Source organism: Balaenoptera borealis, assembly GCF_965194805.1.
Source record: "Balaenoptera borealis genome assembly, chromosome: 13".
In the NCBI taxonomy this organism is placed as follows: Eukaryota; Metazoa; Chordata; class Mammalia; order Artiodactyla; family Balaenopteridae; genus Balaenoptera; species Balaenoptera borealis.
Window position 1 is genome coordinate 45,662,277 of NC_138870.1, and position 21,586 is coordinate 45,683,862.

Here is a 21,586-nt window from a genome sequence, read left to right on the forward strand (position 1 = left end):
ATGAAGATGTGCCTGAAACCCCTGGGTCTTGGGGAGCCTGGAAGTGGACACAACTCTAAAAAATGTTTTGTTATTGAAAAGAATCTAGTAAAACTTACCACTGGACACAGAGGCCAGAAAAAATTCAGTGAAAGCAGAAGAATTGTCTGGTCTTTCAACCCTAGACAAAATCATATTTTACACTCGATTAATTCGAAACTGGATTTAATTTTTTTTAATTGTTTCATTCTGGTAGGATCAGAAGACACATCTGGCAGGGACGAGGTCATCTTAAGAAGAGTTTGAATATTTACAATTAAAAACAAACAAAACAAAACAAAACAAAACCCACTCGCTTCTCTCAAAGTCTCACCCCTGGTGGGAGCAGCTTTTAGGACCCGTCACCGAAGGCAAAGTTTCCAGCAACCTGATCCCCTCTGTTACCTATATTTCGAGCCTCTAGCCCGCTATTAAAAATAAAAGGGCATCTCCATTCTCCCCCAGACGTACCATTCTGCAGCGACACTCACTACCTTATTCATGTATGTGTGAAGTGAGTGTTTTCCTGTCCCCCTAGTTGCCCTGGAGTTTTACATTTAAGCACCCTTCCCTGCTGGGTTTCTTGAGATGATCTGGAACGCACGCTGGAAAAACACACTGGGGGAGCGGGGAGGTCTGTCAAATCCCAAAGCAAAGAGCAGCCGAGCCTTGCTAAGTAAAATGAAAGAGACTTAAGGAGGACAGAATCCGTTAGTGTAGACACTTAGGGGTTGAATTTACTCCCCCATGCCCGCAATGGCATAAAGGAGCAGGACGTCAGCGTGTGCAGCTCTGGGGGTTCCAAAGCTGCGAAGTGCGGTCTTTGGAGGCGTCGGGAGTCAGTAATCCCTCAGTTCACTCCCGCCGCTCCTTCTTGCCCATCCACGCGAAAGCTGGGTCCAAAGGCTTTGAAGATCTGGTGACTCTGGTGCTGCGTCCCGCGGGGGCGGGAGACCGGTACCCGCCGTAGGCGGCCAAAGTTCCGACGCTGCCTGGACAGGGGGGCCGAACTTCTGGAAAAACGGCTTTGGGGAGCGATCGGTCCTGGAAGGGCGAATGCGGGAAAGTGACTCGGTCCCCTAAAGTGGAGGCGTTGCAGCGGGACCCCGCTTCTGGGAAGGTCCGCTAGGAATGTTTGAAAATACGTTTCTCCCCATTCGAGGTGTTTTGTTTTGTTTTGTTTTGTTTTGTTTTTTTCCTTTAAATCTATTCCCTTCAAAAAAGCAAAGATGTGAACGGGCAGACGCCACCTGGTCTGGGAAATGAGCTTGTGACTCGTGAAGATTTCGTTTGGTTCAGGTTGAGAAAAGAACCTGACGTCTGTCTGGAGCTGTGCAAACCGTCTGGAGCGCCTTCGGAGAGGGACGTGCTCTACCCCAGCCGCCCAAAGCCTCGGAAGGTTCCATGGAGGCGGCGTCGGGACCGCTGGACCCCAGATCACCGGAGGGGTGGGACGGAAAGAAAACCCAAAGCACCACAGCCCGCACCCCTCGAAGTCGCGGCCCCGAAAGCGCGGGCCAAAGCACGCGGCTGCGGGGCGGGAAGGGGAGGGCGAGTTCTCAGCCCAGAGCTCCCCGCTCAGCTTCTGCCATTTCCTCCACCTGATTTCGGCCGGAGGAGGTCATCAGTTTTCGAGGGCACATCGCAAGGCAATATTCCCGAGCAATTTGAAAGGCCCTGGGAGAGAAGAAAATTAAATAATTGGACTGAAGTCTAAAATAAAGATCGGGAGCAAGATTATGACCCCACTGGATTTTCCGCTGAGAATCCCCTCCTATTAGCGTGTACTTCCGAGCTGGCTCTGTCCCCGAGGGCAGAAAAAGGGGCCTTTTAGGCCTTGAGATGGGGGACTCTCCCCCGCGGCTTTAGATTCTTGAAACTGAAGCTACCTTCTAACCAAGGCAGATTTTGAAGTTGTTACAGATAGGTTTCCTGTTCAAATAGTGTGGACCTCATTCTCCAGGTTCACTGTTTGGGGCGGGTCACAGCCTGAAGGTTGTCAGTGGGAGTGGGGGGACAGTACTAGAAAACACCATCACAGCGAGATTGTGAAAACATTCCCACAACTCTTCCTCTCAACTTTTGATTATTTGTGTGATGCAGGAAGAGGAGAATTCTGATTGCTTGTGGAGGTTCATCACCCCTGGCGAGGAAAAAGACAGAGGAAAAAAAAAGGAAAATCTAATAGAGACCGGTGCAGTGTGCTCCAAGATGTTGGAATGGGTCCTCTGTGCATTTTTCCTGGTTTAAAAGGACAGAGTCTGTCCTTCCGGGGCATCAGTTCCTCAAAGGATATTGCTTCTGTGGCAATAAAAGGCATAGAACTAGATATAGTTAGCAAAATGCATATATATGGAGAGAGAGAGAGGGTGAGCTAGAGTGAAAGAAAACATGGGTTTTCTCCTTATGTCAATGGAAAACATATTTCCTGGCCCTCCAGGTATTTTTTCCAGGATGATCAAAGCTGGGGTAGGACCAGCCCCTTCCACCTAATTCTTAGGCTGAATATGCACTTGCAGAGTGAATTTGGGGCATCACTCCACTTGACTTCAACTGGCACATTCAGATCCATATTCCGAGCTGGGCAGAGCATCTGAAAGATCCCTGCCGGGTTCAGATCCTAAGGAGTGAGCCTTGAGAGGCCAACATGGAGACAGGAGGGATGTCTCTGGACCTTGCAAGAGGCACTGTTCTGTTTGCACCCAGAGGGCCAGAACCCCGAGACTAAGTGAGCCAGTCATCTTGAGGGGAGAAGGGATGGAATTGGGCTTTCTTCTTCCTAGGACAAATCACATTTGGGAAACTTTTTTTTTCAAGGGTGGGGCTAAGCTTTAAAAGGTAGTGAGCCTGATTTTCTTGCAATGTTTGAAAAGAGAAATTCACCACTGTTTATGAGCCTGTCCCTGCTATTTAAAGTAGGAAGTATTCTAAAGGAAAAACTTAATATAGGAAATTTGTAGACCTACAATGCACCATGTTTAGAAGTACAACTGAAGCATACCCAACTGTATGGGGATATTGTCATCATGAGTCTCTACATGAAACATGATTATGCCACTTCATATGTACTATATGAGCAAATGGCAACAAAAACATAGCCACCCAGAATTTAATACTGAGATCCCTAACATCTGAATAATTTGCTTTCCTCCTTTACACTTACGCCAACTAAGATTTAGCCAGGTTTGCAGAAGTTTGTTCTCACGGCTTCCCTGCCTCTGGCCTGCAACCCTTCCACCCACCCATCTACCCATCCACTTCTCCGCACTTTTTTTTTTTTTTTTGGAACCAGGGATCCTCTCAACTTTTTTTGGAGAAATCTTTGTCAGTGTATGATTAAACACACACACACACACACATACACACACACACACACACAACCCACTTCTCTATCCCAAGACTGGGCATAAGGAACAGAAAATAGGGGGAGGGTTTCTTTCCCCATTTGGGAGGTACCCTTTCCACAGGAACAAGCAAACAGGCAGAGAAGGAAGGGAAAGCTGGCTGATTCTTGGTCTTGGCAGTGGTGGTTAGCAACAAAAATTCCGCAGTTAGGATGTGTCCCTGTAGATAAGCACCGGAACCCCTGGAGGCACAGGGTACTAACTTCCAAAACCTCCAGATCGGTTCGCAGCGGCACGTCCTTGAATGCCCGGGCACCCGCGCCGGCTCGCGCCTCCCCACATGCCCAGGGCTCTCCGGGATCTCATTAGAGTCTGCTCTGCCCCACAAAGAAAAGTACCCACCTGTGTGCTCAGCTCTCAGTGCCCATAGAGCGCACGCAAGTGCATCAGTCAGGATTACGGGTGTGATTGTGCCTGGCTCGCCGGTTCTGCTCTGGCGCCGCGGGAGCGGAGCAGGCGCTTCCCAGCGCGGGCCCTCGTCCCGCGGTCCTCCCGTGTCGGCCATTGGTTGTCCTGTGTGGAAGCGGCTCTCGCCAAGCTTCAGTTTAGTCGGAGTTAGTGAAATCCAATACTAAATAATTACTACATGGAAAAACAAACAAACAAACAAACCACAACCAAAAAAAACCCACAAAACAGCAAACAAACCCTAAAAATCAGCCTGTTGTAATTAACGAAAGAACTCTCGAAGTCCTGGGATCAATCCAGAAAGAAAAGAGAAAGGAATTAGATGCTGGCGCCGTGTTCCCGGCGGAGCCAGGCGGCGTTGACTGCTTTGGCTGAAGGGACCCGCCATCCAGGCTCCGGAAGTGACCCGAATCTCCTAAAAATCTGTGCAAAGAAAAAAATTGCGCTGAAAGAACAGTGCCAACGCCAGGATTCTGCCAGATTTGGCGAGATAGCAATTTGGTTTCTGGCAGGCGCATAATTCTACTAATTATGGCTGGGGGGGAAATGGGTCTGAGAATTATATACTGCAAAGTTGTTCCTGGATATCCTCAGACATGGTGTCTTTATTCTCTCTTAAATATAAGATTGTTAACAAAATCGTTAACAAAAAAGAATTTCTGCCTTACATATGTCTGAATACCATGTCTGCTTAATAGCTTTCTGCATCAGAGAAAACACTGGTGGAGTTGGATTAACAAACCTGTGTGTCTGTGTAAACATATATCTTTACCCACAAAATCATAGGTCCACCAAACCCCACACACACATCTCAGCAATCGCATAAAGACAATTAAAGGCTTTAAATTTTTTTAATTTAAACATGACTATGTTTCATATTCAAGGGAAATATTTTTAAATTTTTTACAAAGATTACCTAATTAGATGGAGATGGGTATCTGAGGGCACATATCTTATGTTAATATTTATCTAAAGTTCCCTTAACACCAAACAAAGCATATATTATATATTTATTTGTCTAGAGATGATAGGTCTATAATAGATGAGAGAAATAAATCTGCATTACTTCTTTGGAGAGATATTCATTAATAAACCAAGCACTGAAAAGAGAGTTACAAGTGCTTCAAATCACACATGCAGATTCTAGCAGAAAAGGGTTTTCCTAAGGCCTCAGAGTAGGAGAGGAATTGCACAAGGTTTCCTTAATGCCTTAGGAATAGCATCTCTGCAAAAACGTGAGGATGGTCTTTTTTCCCATTTTGCTTATAGTGGCTCAGCTGAAGGAGAGAAGGCCCCCACTGCAGAGAGCTGGAGTTGGAGGATTCGAGGGGTCTTCCCCAAGCTCAAATCCTCACTGTATTTCCTTTTCTTTCACCATCATCAGCCTGCCCTCACCAGCACCCCTGTCATGACCAACCTATAAATGTCTCCATGCTAGCACAATGCACATCCATCACAATACATGTTCCCCCAGCCTGTGTACTATCCAGTAGTGTTCAAACACCAGGACTCAACAGTCATGCTCCCCCAAAATGCTGAAGGCCATCAAGTGCAAGAAGTCTGAGGTCGTCTCTATACCTTGAAAGATATTTCTTCTTATCTGAGTTAAATTTTCTCTGACTATGCAAGTGAGTGCAGCAATCTTTGGGAAGAGAGAAAATGGATGTCCCCATCTTCCTTTCTAGTTCTTTAGATTTCATTGACTTTGCTGCATGTATGTATAAAACAACACCACAACTAAGAGAAAAAATTCTTCTAAATACTCCCTAGAGAAGGATAAATTTGAGTGAGAGGGAAGAGACAGTGAGGGAGAGAAAATCTAGCAGCCCCCTCCCTAAGGATATCATAGGGATAGTTTCCCTCCAGTAACTAATACTTCACCAAATTATATCTTTTTAGGAAGGTGGAATTAATTGCCACCAGCAGGAATCTTGTCCCAAGTACCCAGACATTCAAGCTCCTTCCTGCATTTTTGCTCCATAGATCCCAAGCAAGATTGGCTATTTTAGCAAAGAGGGGTTCTCGCCCTTTAGTTGAGTCTTAGGTTTTCATTTCCCTCTTTTTTGGAGATAAGAAAATTAAATTTTCTTTCTTTTGGTAAGGCATCTTTTGAAGGTCCTTTTATTTCTGGTGTCCAGCTCAATTATTTTCAAATTAGAATGATTAGAATGTATCTTCTGCTGTGACTTCTGAGGGTATCTGGTCATGGGGAGAACTAGGCTGTAATCCATTTAGGGTATAATTTTTCTCCTTCCTCATAATGAAATATACTTACATCCTCTACCATCTGCCTCTTAGGACCCACTAAACTCCAGGTCTCAGCATCATGGTGGAATTGAGGGCAGTATTTCACCTAGTTAGAGATGAAATGTCCAGTGCTTCAGCTATGTCTTTTATATTTAGTCATTCTTATATAAAATGATATGTAAGATAAACAGTCCATTTTGATCCAGAAGAACGCTGTATTGAGGTCCACAACCCCTTCTGAGAAAAATGTTATTTTCCATTATCTTCTTTTAAAGTAACTGGAAATCCTAAAGAGACACACAGAAAGAGAGAGGGGGAGAGAGAGAGAGAGAGAGAGAGAGGGAGAGGGAGAGAGAGAAAGGAAGGAAGGGAAGGCAAGGGAAGGGAAGGGAAGAGAAGGAAAGGGAAAGGAAGAGAAGGGAAGACAAGAGAAGAGATTGATCTGTCTCATTTCTAGGAGCTGCAAATTTAAACTTTAAAAGATGGAGGAAACGAATGAAAGTGATAAATACCTTTTCCAAGCATTCGGTTTGTTGGCTTTCTGACCAAAAGGGCCCGTTGTTAGATCTCTGAAAGGAAGCCAAATCCAGCCCCCTGCAAACGCTCCTCCACCTCTTCCCCAACCCCCCTCAACTCCCTTGTCTAACTTGAAAATGAACTTGGACTTCCCTCTCAGACAGGCCCTAAAACCAGGAGAGATTTTATTTGTCTGTTTTTGAAGGGCTTCCTAAAAGGAGGAGGTGTCTGGGGTGAGGGGAGGGGAACAGAGGGCCCTCTCCCACTGCAGGGATGGGGTAACGGTAGGGGCTCTGGGGAGGCAAGAAGCCGGGAGAGATACTTTGTTAATTTCTTAACTCTGTGTTTATTCCCGGAACTTCTGTCAATGGGGGTGGGGGGAGGGCAAGTGACCAGCTGAGATGCTGCTGAAAAAGAAAAGGGAGTAGGAGGAATGAGGATTAGAAAAGGGATGGGTCTGGGGAAGGAGAGGATGAGGAGGGTTGGGAAGGGTCTCTGTGAGGAGCTTGGCAGGGCTGAGAGGACAGCGATGGAAGCAGTGGAAGAATGAGGGCTGAGGTAGGGACCCTGGAGGCCACTGGAGGAGGCTTCCTGAGACTTCCCCATGGAAGCAGCTACCTGATCTCCCCACTCAAACACAGAGCACCACAGGTGTGATTGGGGGCAGGCTGGAGGAGAATCCAGGAAAAGACTGGTGATGGCAGCCTAAACCCCGACCCTCGTGTGGATCCCTGCAGAACCATAGAGGAAAGTTTGATGTGACTTCCCAAACCCTCAGCCAACACTGCAATCCTAAATTGACAGCAGAAGAGAGTGGATTTCCCTGATGTCTAAGAGAGGGAAGTGAATAGGGCCTGGAGGAAGGCAAGTTTGGGTTTGAGAGCAGAAAACTCTGAAACTAGGAGCAAAGCGATGCCTCAGCCCATCCTGGTGCCATCTTCCTCAAGCTGGGGGCCCAAGGAGGAAGAACAATAAAGGTGGACGATGCCAGGATGGCAGCTGCTGTCCAGGAGGTGAGTCTCAGCCTGGGAGGAGAGGCCTGGGTGGCTCTGCTCTGAGTCCAGGCTGTGGGGGTGGAGAGATTAAAGCGGAGCAGGTTCCAGAGGGATCCAGGAGCCTGGGAGTGGCATCTGCATCTGCACACTCCTTGGGCCACCCCCAACCTTTTAGAGCCAAGGGAGGTGGAGGGAAAGGAGGCGAGGAGGGGACTGGGCAGGGCCAGGGAGCCCCATTATCAGCCACTTTTCCTTCCTTCCCCACCAGTATCACCCTTTGTGACCCAACAGGAATTAATTTCCTCTGAGTGTGTAAGGCTCTCCCAGCTCAGTCACACTCTCAGGGGGCTCTCTCATAGTTTCACCCCCCCACCCCGGAACTCCCAACCCTTCCTGTAAGTGACTTCTCTATCCCAAACATCCCTTTCTTTCCTAGATAGCTCAAGCCCTATGTCCTCTATCCTCCACAAATCTCTTCCATCCTGCCTGCAGCCCGTATCCTGGACAGGAAAGGGCCCCCCAAACTCTATGCCCGCCCACCAAGGCCCCAAGTCTGGGCGAGAATCCAGACCCCATGGTGGTAAGGCTCTTTGTTCTCCTGCAGCCTCAACCCACCCCCTCCTTTTTTAAACTGGAATTTCTCCCATAAAAAAAAAAAAGCGGGGGGTGGGGGGGCAGGAGCTTCAGAGCTTCAAGCTCTTTTTTTTTTTTTCCCTGGGCAATATGGAGGAAACAGAGGAAAGAGCGGGAGGAAGGGAAATCAACTGATGCTTGATTTCCAAAGAAGGCAATCTGGGCCCTGAATAAGGGGTACGCCAACCTCATTTATCTCATCCCCTTTTCCCTAGCCTGGCATTCAAGCTTCACCCAGCCCTCGAGTGTGTACGGCAACCTTGCACGCTCCTGCTGCAAATGCTGCTAACTTACCCCTCCGACTTGGTCTCTAACACAGCAGGCCAGGAATTTCACCCCTCAACTTTAGAAAGACACAGACATCTGCCTCTTCATTTTCCTGGGGATATCTAAGTAGAGAGCAGGATGAGCATATAAATCAAGTGTGTATCCAGAGAAATAAACAGACCAGCAGAGATCTTTATTTGCATAGAGAGGATTTCGGCGAGGGCTGGGTACTTTCATGAATATACTTGGGCCGTATCCGCAAGGGCATGTGCTGGAACAGTGCATGGAGGCTGCCCACGATCACAAACCCACAGGCCAGGCGTGTGCACACGTACACCGTGCAAACACACACACACACTTCCAGTGAGAAGGCACATTGAATATCTCCTTTATATATTGGGGCCTTTGAAAACAAGAATTTCAGAGTTGAACTTAGCGGGGAACTCAGTCCATAGAGGAAGCTGAGGGCAGAGCGGCTCCCGTGGCCTCGCCATCACAAATGTCCCTTTGAAAAAAGAGCGGAGAGCGCAGCCCGGGGCTTCTAGACGGGGCTAGAGGGGCCGTTTTCCATTTTCCTTTGGTGTGATGAAATGCTCCGTCCTTTCCCGCACACACCAACATCACAACTAGAGACCGAAGGGTCACATTCCTATTCATTCCTCCCGATTTCCTCTCCACCAGGTCCGCAGTCCAGCTCCATCGGCCCACCCGCGAAGCCCCAGGCGGGGCGAGGTGTGGCTCAGCGGCGGGGGGTGAGCGCCGAAGCCGAGGGTTTCAGCGCCTGGCTTTCTAGGGCGGGATCGCCTCATCGCTTCGGCGATGTAATTACTACGTTTCCAGTAGTGCATATTCTCCTGGAGTGTTTAATTTGGTTTTATTTGTGTCTCAGCGAGATTCACATTTTTTTTTTCGGGGGAGGAGGGAGAAGCGACCCCAGGCTTAAAGTTAATTAACCAACAAGGCTCTACTTTGAGGCGCCCGCCCGCAGGCTCTCGCCTCGTCACCTCCCTCCTTGCTCCGGGTGCGCCCCAGTCTTGGAGCCGGCAGTTTCAGGCGCGGAAGGTCTTGGGGAACCCAGCGAAAGAGTGGGAAATCGTTCAGAGCATGCGGACCCTTCTCTGGCGCTTTCAACGCCCTGAGTCCTGAACTTTCGCCTCCAGCCTTCCCACTCTCTCAGGTCTCTGGGGGGCCTACATCTTCTTCAGCTGGTCTCCTTGACGAAGGGAACTTTTCCTTCTCTTTCCACTCTTCGCTAAATTTTGGCCGCATAAAGCCCCTAATAAATGGAATTGTAAAATTGCTGGGTTAAATCTATATCTCATTGCAATAGGAACAGTTAATGCCCTTATATAAACCTGGAAAAGAACCTACAATTGATTTTATTTATTGCTGGGCCGCCTGCACCCAGAGCCTTTCTGCTGTTCTGCCCCTTACTCCCAAAGGCTGGGGGACCCGTCTTTGGGTTCTGGCCCGTGAAGACGGATCTGGCGTTGAGCTAGACCATTCCCGGACCCGGGAGGGAGCCCCAGGAACGGGGTGGCCATTTCAGGCCCTTTGTTTCGCCCGGTTGCCCCACTCAGCCCGGTCCACGTCGCCCGGGTTCTCCACGCGGAACCGGACCCTGCACTGCACAGAAGGGGAAGCTAGGGCCTCCACACCACCCCTACACCTGCGGAGGGAAAAAACGGCAGACCTCTCCACCCACCTACCCCCACCAGGCAGGCCGCAGGCAGACGAGGGGGCCAAGGTCACACGACCCAGTCTAGACTAGCCAGGCCATGTTTGCTTTCCTCCTTTTACCTTGACCTTGGAACTCCGGAGGCAGGGAAGCCAGTTTCCTAGCCAAGAGCCGGCTCCCAGCAAGACCCACCTTCCCCTCCACTCCTCTCTCCTCCTTCCACCATCATCGCCCTCGACACACACTCAAGCTGGCCTGCTCATGTTCCAAGCTTCCTGATATATTTTTCCTCCTACTGCCAGCCCAGTCCAAAGCCTGCTTTCTGGAACTCTGAGGTGACCCTTCCGAATGAAGATCACCCTGATAAAGATTGTATCTCTTATCCTAACTCACCCACGCCAGGGCGCTCTCCATCGTCCAACACCACCTTGCCCCTACCGGTAGAAGGGAGGCGGCCCGTGGGCCAGATCTCAGTACAGACCTGGCCATTTGCTCTCAAGTTGAAGGGATCCAGTGGGTTCGGCTTAGCCCGAGGCTATTTCCTGGCCACGGCCTGTGCGCGGTCTGGACAGGAGCACCCAGCATTTAAAATCTTTGGCAGAGGCAGGAAAGAGGGAGATGCTGTAGCCCCTCTCCCCTTTTTTTTCTCTCTCTTTATTACCTCTTCTCCTCAGGGAGGCCCTGTGCTGAAAGGGAACTTGGCTCAATCCCACGGAGATGCTCTCTGGAAAGGGGTGCCTCTACTGAGGCACCAAACTGAGCACAGGAAGCCCGACAAGTCTGGAGATTGGGAGGAGAGAAGATGGGGGCTTTTTTAGAAAATTAGTAAGTTGGTGTTAATTTTTTCTTTGAAAAGATTGGGTAGTTTCAAAGCATCGAAACACTTCACATTAAAAGGGAGTGACCCCAAGAATGCTATGGGAGCTAAAGTTGGGGTTATTCAGCTGGGAACTGCATTGATCCCGGCTCTGCCTGGCCCCTCAGCCTATGGCCGGCTCAACCCAGGCGGCCGAGGGCGGAGGCGAATCCGCGGGCTGGGGTCGGGCCTCCTGGGGTCTCCCAGAGTAGCGCCTGGGAAATGTCCCTCCAAAGGGGCAGCGCTGCCGACTCTCCCTCATCCCACGTTTCCTTTTGTACACGGATCTGAGAGCGCGTACTCTTCTTGTTCACATCAAGAGCTTTTCAGCTTTCCTAGACCGAATCCCTGCTCCTCCTTCCCCTTTTCTTTGAAAAATCTCACTCCGAGTCTTTTAATTTCTATTGTATATTGAAATACCCGTCTATTCTATTGCCCCCATTTCTCTTCTTTATTCTACCTCAATTTTTCATTGAGAGCATCCCGCCCTCCGTGTGATGATGTTTGTGTTTGGGGGCTACTACATCCTCCTAGCCTTCGCTGCTCCGCTGGAGGAAGACCTGCGGGCAACGAGCCTAGAGAGGGTCCCTCTTAGACAACTGGGGCTTTGGGGAAAGTGGCTGAAAGTCGGAAATGGAAACACAATCCCGGCATCAAAGTCTTGCTGCTCGGTGTCGGGTTCTTTCCAGCCGGAGCTCCCAGGGAGTCAGCCAAGGCCAGACCCGGGGCTCCCCACGCCCTGACGGTGCGCTTCCGCCTGCTTTCCAGTTTTTTTATTTATTAAGAAAAAAAAATACGGTGTCTCCCCGACTCTTAGCTCCAAGCCCCAATCCAGTCACAGCGATCTTTTTGGGTAGGAATCAGTCTCCCCCACACGCCTCCTAAGCCTAGTGGGAGGCGCCCAGGAACAGTCCTGGTCTTGCCAGACCCCTTTGCGTCGGCCAAATTCAGCCTCCCCCTCCTCATTCTCCCTCCCCGAGGCCGGCCAGGGGGCGTTGCCCTGTCCCTTTAAATCTCCCAGCTCCCTCCTCTTTGCCCCTCCTGAGAGCCAATCAGCAGAGACCTCTTCCCTTTCGCCCCGCCCCACCTCTAGGGGTGGGAACCCCAGGAGACCCGGCCAGGGCATCACGTGCACGGGTGGCGTCACGTGGGCGCGGGAGGGTTGCAGAGGGGAGGCTGGCGGGAGCCGGTGATTTCTTAATGAAATGTCCCCGCATGCGTAGAGGGCATGTAGGGAGGGAGGTGGAAGCACCAGGAGGAGGAGGAGGGGAGGGGTAGAGAGAGAAGGGAGGAGGGATGGGGGAGGGGAAAAGGGAGCGAGGTGTCTCCCCAGCTCGCAGCCTCTGGCAAGTGGAGTTTTTAAAAAGCTCGAGCAGATCATGTCATGACGACTTCGCTGCTCCTGCATCCTCGCTGGCCGGAGAGCCTTATGTACGTCTATGAGGACAGCGCGGCGGAGAGCGGCAGCGGCGGCGGCGGCGGCGGGGGAGGCGGCGGCGCGGGCGGCGCGGGGGGTGGCTGCAGCGGAGCGAGCCCCGGCAAAGCCCCGAGCATGGACGGGCTGGGCAGCAGCTGCCCGGCCAGCCACTGCCGCGACCTGCTTCCGCACCCCGTGCTGGGCCGCCCGCCGGCTCCCCTGGGCGCCCCTCAGGGCGCCGTCTACACGGACATTCCGGCCCCGGAGGCGGCGCGCCAATGCGCCCCGCCGCCGGCGCCCCCCACCTCGTCCAGCGCCACCCTGGGCTACGGCTACCCTTTCGGTGGCAGCTACTACGGCTGCCGCCTGTCGCACAACGTGAACCTGCAGCAAAAGCCTTGCGCCTACCACCCGGGCGATAAGTACCCCGAGCCGTCGGGCGCCCTGCCGGGTGACGACCTGTCCTCCAGGGCCAAGGAGTTCGCCTTCTATCCCAGCTTCGCCAGCTCCTACCAGGCGATGCCCGGCTACCTGGACGTGTCTGTGGTGCCTGGGATCAGTGGGCACCCGGAGCCGCGTCACGACGCGCTCATCCCCGTCGAAGGCTACCAGCACTGGGCTCTCTCCAACGGCTGGGACAGTCAGGTGTACTGCTCCAAGGAGCAGTCGCAGTCCGCCCACCTCTGGAAGTCTCCCTTTCCAGGTAAGGAAGGGGCCCGAGCGCCGCCGCCGCCGCCAGGGACCCGTCCCAGCCCCGCCTGCCCCGGGGCTCCGCGCCCCAGCCACCCCCGCCGTCTGGCCCCGGCGCGCCGGCTCTGCTGGGCTGCCGATGGAGCCGGCCGGGCGAGCTGCGCTGAGGAATGCGCCGGGGAAGAAATCTGCTCCGACACGTTCCCCGGAGCTGCCGGGCGGAGAGTGAAGCAATCACAGGCGCCCGAGCGCCCGGCCGCCGGCTCCGCTCCAGTCGGGAGCTTGTCTCCTCCTCCCCCAGCGGGCTCCAGTCTCACGCGCGGCTCTTGGCCTCCTAAGCCCGCTTCCGGCCAGGAATGGGGGGTGGGGTGGGCCTTGGGTGCCTTGGAATCCAAAACCACTAGGACAAAACGCTCAACCCACCGATTAACTGCGGAAAAAAATAAGAACACCCAAACATTTTGTTTGCCTGAACGTCCAAGATCATTCAGGCACTGCAGGCACTGGACAGTTTTTGTTGTCGTTGTTTTTAAATAGGGGTCTAATTTGCCGGGATCTACAGAAATGTAGGATGTTTTCTTTTTTATTTTATTTTCTTGATTTATTTTAAGAATTTGGTCACGAATTTCCTGATTGTTAAAGGAACAAGAGAGCTAAAATCTCTGGAGAAGGTGTGGAGAAAAGGGAGTTCACATCCCTCTCCTGGATTATAAAATTCTTTGCCTCTCTGGTGTACTGAGCTCAAATCCTGTGGGTGTTCGCACTACCAACTCCCCCAAATGCGGGGGAGAAAGAGAGTTACCCATGCCTTAGACACAGGGGAGTGTCTCTTTCTCTTAGAGGGGAGTGAGGATGAGGGTGGGGCGGGGCGGGTGGGGGGGAGACCTGCTTTGGAAGGATCTGAGGTCCAGGCCCAGGCGGGGGACCCCTCTGTATTGTCTGGCTCCATATGCGGTGGGGGATTGGAATTTACTGGTGTTCTGTTCCCTTTCCAATTGAGGCTATCTCTGAACAGGAAGGGATCCTGCAAACCACCACCCCCCACTCCACAGGGGAAAAGACCAGTTCCAGGTTTCTCAAAACCACATCAGGAGCTTTGTATTCAGCTTTGTGCTGAGAAATCAGGATTCAGGGTCTAGTGAATCCAGAGCTTGAGTCTGCTCTTGCTATATATAAGCAGAGCTCAGTGGGAGAGGGCTGACTGGCTCCATTCTGATGCCTACAGGGGTCCTGGGGCCCCAGAACAGCCATATATGTCTCCCCATACTGCCCAGAGCCCACCCCCTCCCAGCTCTACATGTGGACCCAGGGACATTTTCATTGGGAAGTATAGACCTGAAGACCTCCTAAGGGTGGGCCTGAAATTCCTCTGCATCCGGGATTGGGGCAAGGGCAGATGGTTAAAAAAAAAATTACTGAATGATGTTAGAAAGTGTAGCAAATAACATTCTTGTAAATATTATAAGATGACTTAGTATAACACAGCTGACCAAGGTGGGACCCACACTAGACACCCAATTTCTGGCTGCCAGAAGATTTAGGATGATAGAATTTTAGTACATGGTATCATGCGTTACCTACTCTGCACTGACTATATTTTTATATAATATGATTTCTGTTATTAACCACCTAATATGAAACACATAATAACACTTTTCTAGAAGATAGGCAACTCACATGTAGGTGTACAATAATGTGTTGTGGAGATATGGCCCTTTAATTTCCCATCTCACCCAGATGGGAAGCTGCTTAGGAGATGGGGGTTTAGCAGGAATTCCTGGAGCATCAGTAGCTGGTAGCCAACAGGCCATGCTAAGGAGCTGAAGGACAGAGGGGCAGATGCCCACCAAGCCCACTGTGGGCAGAGGCACAAGTCTAGAGCAGTGGGCAGTGGGTTTAGTGTGAAGAGGGGATGAGAGGGAGCTGCTCTGGCATTGCTGTGTATGCATGTGGAGCGAGGTGGGAGTGAGAGATTGGAGAGAAGCTCAGAAATATCTTTGAGCAAAATAAACATCTTAAAGATTCCCAGAAAAAAAAAAAACTAAAAGTAAGCACTTTTTTATCACAGCCTCCTAGAGAAAAATATCTTTGACATAAAAAAAAATATAGCCCAACTGAGATTTAATACACTTGCAAATTATGGCATGGAAGTGGATATAAAAACCCAGTGTATCTCAACAGCTATGTGCTCACACACTCCCGGTGTGGAAATAGAATCGGGCTGGTGTATCTCAGTGAGTGCAGAGGTCCAGGCAAAAGGCAGATGAATAAGAAATTATCTTCAAATACCCTCCATCTTTCTACCCACACAGAGCTCTTTTAAAGTAGTGAGATTTCCAGATAACTCTGTCTATGCAATTGTGGTTTGTTCGGCAGCATCTAGGCATAAACACTACTGTCTCTTTTCAGTGCCTCTGGCTCTGAGAGACCTCATCTATGGCAGTCTGGGCTGGTGTGGGAGATGAAGGCAATTGTTCAGAAAGATCCAGATAATTAGGGCCAAGATGAGTTGTGGCTTCTTCCTTCACCCAATTATCTAGACCCTTGCTTCTTTGCTCTTTGTTTTTCTTCCTATAGTGCGTATAGACAGTTTTTAATTTTGACAGAGAGAGGCAGAAATTCCAAGAGAGAAGCAGAGAGGAGGGGGGTGGGGTGGGTGAGACAGGGAGAGACAGAGACAGATAGGATGGGGGGAGAGAGTAAGAGAGAGAAGGAAATAATGGGCTCTTTGGGCCATACTGGAAGTCTCTACTGACAAGTCTTTGGAATTTGGTTGAGAAGAGTGGCTAGGATTTCTAGCTGAACAAGGTCCTCTTCGGAGGACCAGAGCCCTGTTTTGGGAGTGGGTGGTCAAGAGCCAGTGGGCAGTAGGAACATGTACACAGGACCCCAAGAGAGAGCTATGGCTGAGCATTGATCTGATTTTTATCTGCTCCTCAAAAGTGTCAGGTTCCCAGGTATGACGTGGGGTGTGTGTGTGTGTGTGTGTGTGTGTGTGTGTGTGTGTATGTGTGTGCGCCCACACGCTCTGAAGGGAGATTAGGGAAAGGTTGATTGTAAAATTAATCACCAAGTCCTCTACTTACTTTAGGCAGCATAGACACAACTCGAGGCCTAAGCTTCCAGATGTTTCCACATCTGCAGATCCCACTTCCTTTCCAGACAAGACAGCAGACAATGAAAGGGGGCTTCTTTGAGAAGGCAAGACTGAAGGTATTTCCCCAGTTGGCCAAAACAACCAGCCGTTAGGTCTGATCCACGAAAAACTTGGCCAAATCAACTCTTGGCATTCTGTAGAGAAAAATAACCAATTTGGACCAGTTATCTGCTTTTTTTAAACTGATTTTTTAGGGTTTGTTGATTAGGCCTCATTGGAAATTTATAGTTGGGGTTTAGGAGACCCAGACTTGGGTAGATAATTGTGAGCATTTCCAGAAAGTGAAGTTTAAAAAAATCAGGGACAATTATCTGGTTAATTCAGGAAACCAAACCCACTTTTATCCCATTTGCTCTCCAGGAAAAAGGAGGTATTTTAAAGCTAAATTGTACCAGGTGGTCTGTTTCCATTTTAGAACTTACTGTGTCATTATGTTGAGTCCAAAAATCTGGGTTTAAAATCTGGCTCTGCCACTTAAGTTCTTTTACCTACTCTGAGCCTCAGATTCCTTATCTTGTAAAATGGGTTTAATAAAATAAGACTGGAAAAAATGTTCCGAGGATTAAAAAAGAGCCTCACGGTATCATTACTGACCCTCTCTGTTTTACTTTTATTCCAGAATCATCAATTTCTCAAATCATAGTTACATCTGTAAGAGTAAGACACATTTGAGAACTGAGAGACTTTTAAAAATTATCTTGTGCAAAAAAAAAAATCCTTTTTAACGTAAAGGATCTGCTCTGCTAAAGTGAAGTTGTTTTGTTTTGCAGATTTAAAAAAAAAGAAAAACAAAAACTTGGCCTATTCCTACATAGGCAGAGAAAAGTGACAAGTCCCACAATTTTCCTGAAAAATTGTCGTCGTGAAGACAGCCAGACCAGGCCATTGGAACCCCCTCTCTCCCATATTCTTTCTGTGTACTTTATTCCCCTCCTGCATTTGATGGTGACCTCTTCTCTCCCCATCCTTGTCAGGGACAAGGGTCCCTGAGAGAGAGCAGACCCAATGAGAAAGGGTATAAGGAAGGTGTTTCATGAGGGCGGGATGGGGGGGCAGTGAGAACAAGCATTTCAGGAAGAGCTTTGTGTCCTCATTCTAGACTGTGTCTACACTTCCAAAGGGCAGTAAGAATGAAGGGGAAATCTCAAATATTCAGTCCTACTCATTAAATCCTGCATGAAGAAGTCTGCCAATTACGTTTTTAAAAATTGAAGGGTGAGTTACTCAGATAATTTTCCTAGTTCCCCACTTCCCCTTGAAAGTGTTGCTATGATCTTTTTATTGACAGAGGTGAGGGTGGAGTGGAAGGGGGGATATAAGTGACACATATTGCCTGTGACATTCTCAGAGCATGAAGAAATTGAACTAGTAGTGGGATGACAAGGAATTTAGAATTTAGGATTAGGGTTCCTGCATGGGGTGGGGACAGTCTCCTTCAGCCTCAGAGGAATGACAAGGATAGCAGATTGGAGCAGAATTTGCAGTTTTGGTGAGTGGACATTTATGGGGGCAAGGGAGTGGCACTGATTTCTTTTTATAGAAGACTTACGTGAACAGCTGGTTTCAACCCAAGAAGGGCTCTCTTGGTGTCTCCTCTGGTGGGCACACACCCGGGTGTGGACCCTCTACTTCTAGGGACCTGATTCCCTACATCTCAGTGCTAGGACTTCCCACCTTGGATGTTACTAAGTGGCTCACAACACTGGACTCCTAGAGATTGGCTCCCAGGCAGTCTGGCTTCACCTGGCCACTTTTCTTCTCTCTAGCTGTCGGTGCTGGCCTCAGATTCCTAGTGCAGAGCCAGTGACCAAAGGCAAGAGGCCCCACTTGGGGGTCTGTGCCCACTGAAACTGTCTCCCTGCCCGCCATGCCCTCCCTCAAACATACAAAAGAACACCTTCCTCTGATAATGGGGCAGAGTATAAACTGACCCATGCCCAAATGATCTAACTGCAGGAAAGAGGGATTTTCCTGAATACCTGCAGTCCTGCAGGCTAGCAGACCAGGGTGCAATTTGGAGGGACCCCTCTAAGGGAACGAGGATTCTAATAAGGAGTGCTGTGTAGAGCCATGCTGGAAGCTGAGGCAAAAGGAAAAATCAGTAATACTGGTCCCGTATTTATTTAAAATTTTCATATTTTGTTCATCATGGATTTGGGGGCATTCATTTATATATTTTAAAACATTGCATTAAAATATCATTTATCTTGGTTACTGAGTTTTGGGCGCCCCCTCCTTTAAAGTTTGCACCAGAGGCAATACCCCAGGGTCCTCACCTAAGTCGTGGCCTTGCTAATAACAGAGGTGCAAAAGATTTGGGGACAATCCATCAGCTCCCTTTGAGTCCCTGCCGGAACCTGTGCCTCCGCAGCCGCGCAGACTTGAGGCCCCTCGCAGGGTCCTGGGTCCAACCATGCGACTCACTTCTTGCCGCCCGCCTTCTCTCTCCCCCCAGACGTGGTCCCCCTACAGCCCGAGGTCAACAGCTACCGGCGCGGGCGCAAGAAACGCGTGCCCTACACCAAGGTGCAGCTGAAGGAGCTAGAGAAGGAGTATGCGGCCAGCAAGTTCATCACCAAAGAGAAGCGCCGGCGCATCTCGGCTACCACGAACCTCTCGGAGCGCCAGGTCACCATCTGGTTCCAGAACCGGCGGGTCAAAGAGAAGAAGGTGGTCAGCAAATCAAAAGCGCCTCATCTTCACTCTACCTGACCGCCCACCCAGCCGCCCGCCCCGTCTATTTATGTCGCCGATTTGTACCATATCCGAACACACCGAAGGACGCTTTTCGGGTACAGACAAATATTTAATGTTAACCAGAAAGAGGAACCGCTCCGCTGGGAGGCAGAGGGTATCAGAGGGTGTGCTCTGCCGCCCTCTACTCCCCACCCCGTCCTCAACCCTCACCCCTATGCAGATGGCACCTACCCCGCCTCAGCGGCTTTGGAGGTGGGTCCGGGCGGGCGTGGGAGGAAGGCAGCCTGCCTCCACTCCCTCTGGCCGTCGCCCCTCGCCTTGCCAGAACGCCGAGTGGCAGCGAAGAGCCCAATCATTCCAGCCAAAGCAGAGTTGGGGAACCCCGAATGACCCTATTTTTGCCTCATCCTTTGCCCGGGCAGGTAGACGACCCCCCTGAGGGTGCGACCCCGAGCAGGACCTGGCGAGCTCCTACTTTCCTTCCAGTCCTTCCTCCTGTTCCCTGTCCTTCTGGCACTCTTTAGTTAGGCAAGATTTCCCAGTTAAGATTTTTCTGTGCATATTTTAAAAGTGACATTAATATTAATGATAAGTATTAGGGATCTGGCATCGTGATTGGAGTACAGACAGCGCTTAGGTTTTCTTTCTTTCCTGTTTCAACAAAAGCTGGAATTGGCTGAGGAGCCACCTACCCTTCTCCCTGACCTGGACCAAGGAACTGAGTTTCTGAGGAGCCACCTTTGCCCCCATGGCCTCCTCTGTTCTGCTTCTCAATCAACATGCGGAAATCCAGGGAAGACAGAAACTCCCACCATGCTGCTAAATCTGTCTTCTCTCCTTCTCTCTCTCTTTCTCTCTCTGTGGTGAGGCTGAGGATCAGGCCAGGCACAGAAGCAGAACTTTTTTCTAGGGAGCGGACAAGCTTCTCTTCCAAGGGGATGGAGAGCCGGTCCCCCAGCAGATTCCCTCTCCAGTTGCTTCTCCATCAAGGCAGTAGCTGAGAAGGCCTCACATTTTCACTTTTACTCATTGTCCAGAGGACAGCAGTTTTTCTTCCAGGAGACCAAAATAGCTGGCTCCCAATTAGCCAGCTAACGTAGACGCTGCCTGACATTTCCCTCCTCAAAGGCCAACTTGGTGCTGGGGGATGGGGGCTCACCTTCTCCCTTCCCACTGGTGCATTACAAAACAGTGTTCTTTTGAAATGTTCATCCAAAATAGGCTTTTTAAAAATGTTGTGTATCTGTATATAGTATTGTGATGTCTGAATGACAATGTACTGAATGCAAAAAGGAAAAAAAAACCCACAAACCTGTTTTTAAAATAAAATCTTTTTTTTTTTTTGCCTTGATTTTATTGCTCAGATTCCTTCTGAAACTCCTTCTATCCACTGGCTCTTGGGGTAGGCTCTGTTGCCCTGACTCAGCCAGAATGGGCAGGGGGAAGAGTAGAGAGAACACCCCCAGCTGGATAGATCCCAAATTTATATTCTGCTCCACTTAAGTTTTTTAAGTGAGTTATTCAGATTGTTGATACTATCTAGACAGGAGAAAACTCTTTCCCATCCTGATTCCCCAAATAGATGAGTATGCTGGGGAGAGAAGGATGTGATCAGCGACTGAAAAGGCCTGGGAGCAGGTGAGTGGGTTCACTTCAGTTAATAGTCAGAGCTCAGAGCTGGATCTCTGTGCTGAGAAAGTGGTGTCCCAGCTGGGAGCTGGACGCTGTGGTGGTGGCAGCATGGCGGCAGTGGGGCACTAATCTTAGGCTCCTGAGGCTCTACTGCCCCCAGAGGGTCCCAAATCCCTCCAGACAGTTTAGAGCTGGAGCTAGGAAGGGGTCCCCTCAGTCTGTCCTGCTGGGAGGCTGCTGCAAGCTCAGCATTCCCAAGCTGCTCCCTTTTCCTCCCCACCAGCCTATGCAAGAGGTCGGGCTGCTAGGGCCCCATGGGCCCCCAGTTCTCTAAGCCAATCTCACTTGTATTCTCCAGCATTCTCGGGAACCCCAGTCTTCCAGGCAATCAGGAGCCCTGTAGACTCTTCCACTAATTTGTTTTTCCTGCCGCGTCCGTCTGTGCCTATCTCCCTATCTGGCTGAGTTAATGAGGTCGTTAAGATGTCAGGTTAAGAGACTTTTAAAAAGCGATATAGCCTAAAACAATGTTATCTCAGATTAAATCTTTACTGCAGCAAGTTTTATTTATATATAATATTTTTTCGCTCCTGAGACACAGAAAGACTGGAGGCATTGGGTTGGAAATCAGAGTTCTCTGCTCTCACATTGCCTGATGGCTGAAGTTCTTAAAATTTTATTTAAATAAATGTTTTGGGGTGTGTGTGTGTCTCTCTCTCTCACACACACACACACACACACACACACACACACACACACACACACCCCGAATCTGAGAGACAAAGAGCCTGAGGAATTCACCCTCTGTGGAGACTCCGCTACTGATATGGCTGCCAGTACTGTTCTACTCCATTTCAACTCTGGGTTAACTACCAAAGAATCCCATGCTGGGCAGTACAGATCTAGGAGGGAATAGATGAATCTCCCAGGAATAATGTTCATTCTCAATTCCATCTCTCCTTTCTCTCCCC

The 21,586-nt window shown here is 49.9% G+C and overlaps 1 protein-coding gene and 1 long non-coding RNA gene across 8 annotated transcripts; one reads left to right on the top strand and one right to left on the bottom strand.

The window, feature by feature from the left end:
* Positions 1-24: 24 nt before the first annotated feature.
* On the bottom strand, positions 25-13,003 carry LOC309609146. 6 transcript variants are annotated; one of them, XR_014233282.1, is made up of 6 exons: positions 12,866-13,003; positions 10,828-10,946; positions 8,516-8,610; positions 6,590-6,646; positions 3,765-6,364; positions 25-1,695 (listed from the first exon to the last, which is right to left on the bottom strand). It is a non-coding gene; the product is annotated as an uncharacterized lncRNA (long non-coding RNA). The 6 variants fall into 6 exon arrangements; XR_014233283.1 differs by having other exon boundaries at positions 6,590-7,000; XR_014233284.1 differs by having other exon boundaries at positions 3,765-4,253; positions 6,106-7,000.
* HOXC13 (homeobox C13) lies at positions 10,953-20,334 on the top strand. Of its 2 annotated transcripts, none has more exons than XM_082350195.1 (2): positions 10,953-13,142; positions 18,742-20,334. In XM_082350195.1, exons 1-2 carry the CDS (start codon positions 12,407-12,409, stop codon positions 18,996-18,998), a joined length of 993 nt encoding a protein of 330 aa, XP_082206321.1. In that variant the 5' UTR covers positions 10,953-12,406; the 3' UTR covers positions 18,999-20,334. The 2 variants fall into 2 exon arrangements, with proteins under 2 accessions (XP_082206321.1, XP_082206320.1); XM_082350194.1 differs by having other exon boundaries at positions 10,953-13,695; positions 18,742-18,874.
* Positions 20,335-21,586: the final 1,252 nt, after the last annotated feature.

What these genes read in the sequence shown, in the direction of transcription:
- HOXC13 (XM_082350194.1), top strand. Translation starts at nt 12,407, where the DNA reads ATGACGACTTCGCTGCTCCTGCATCCTCGCTGGCCGGAGAGCCTTATG.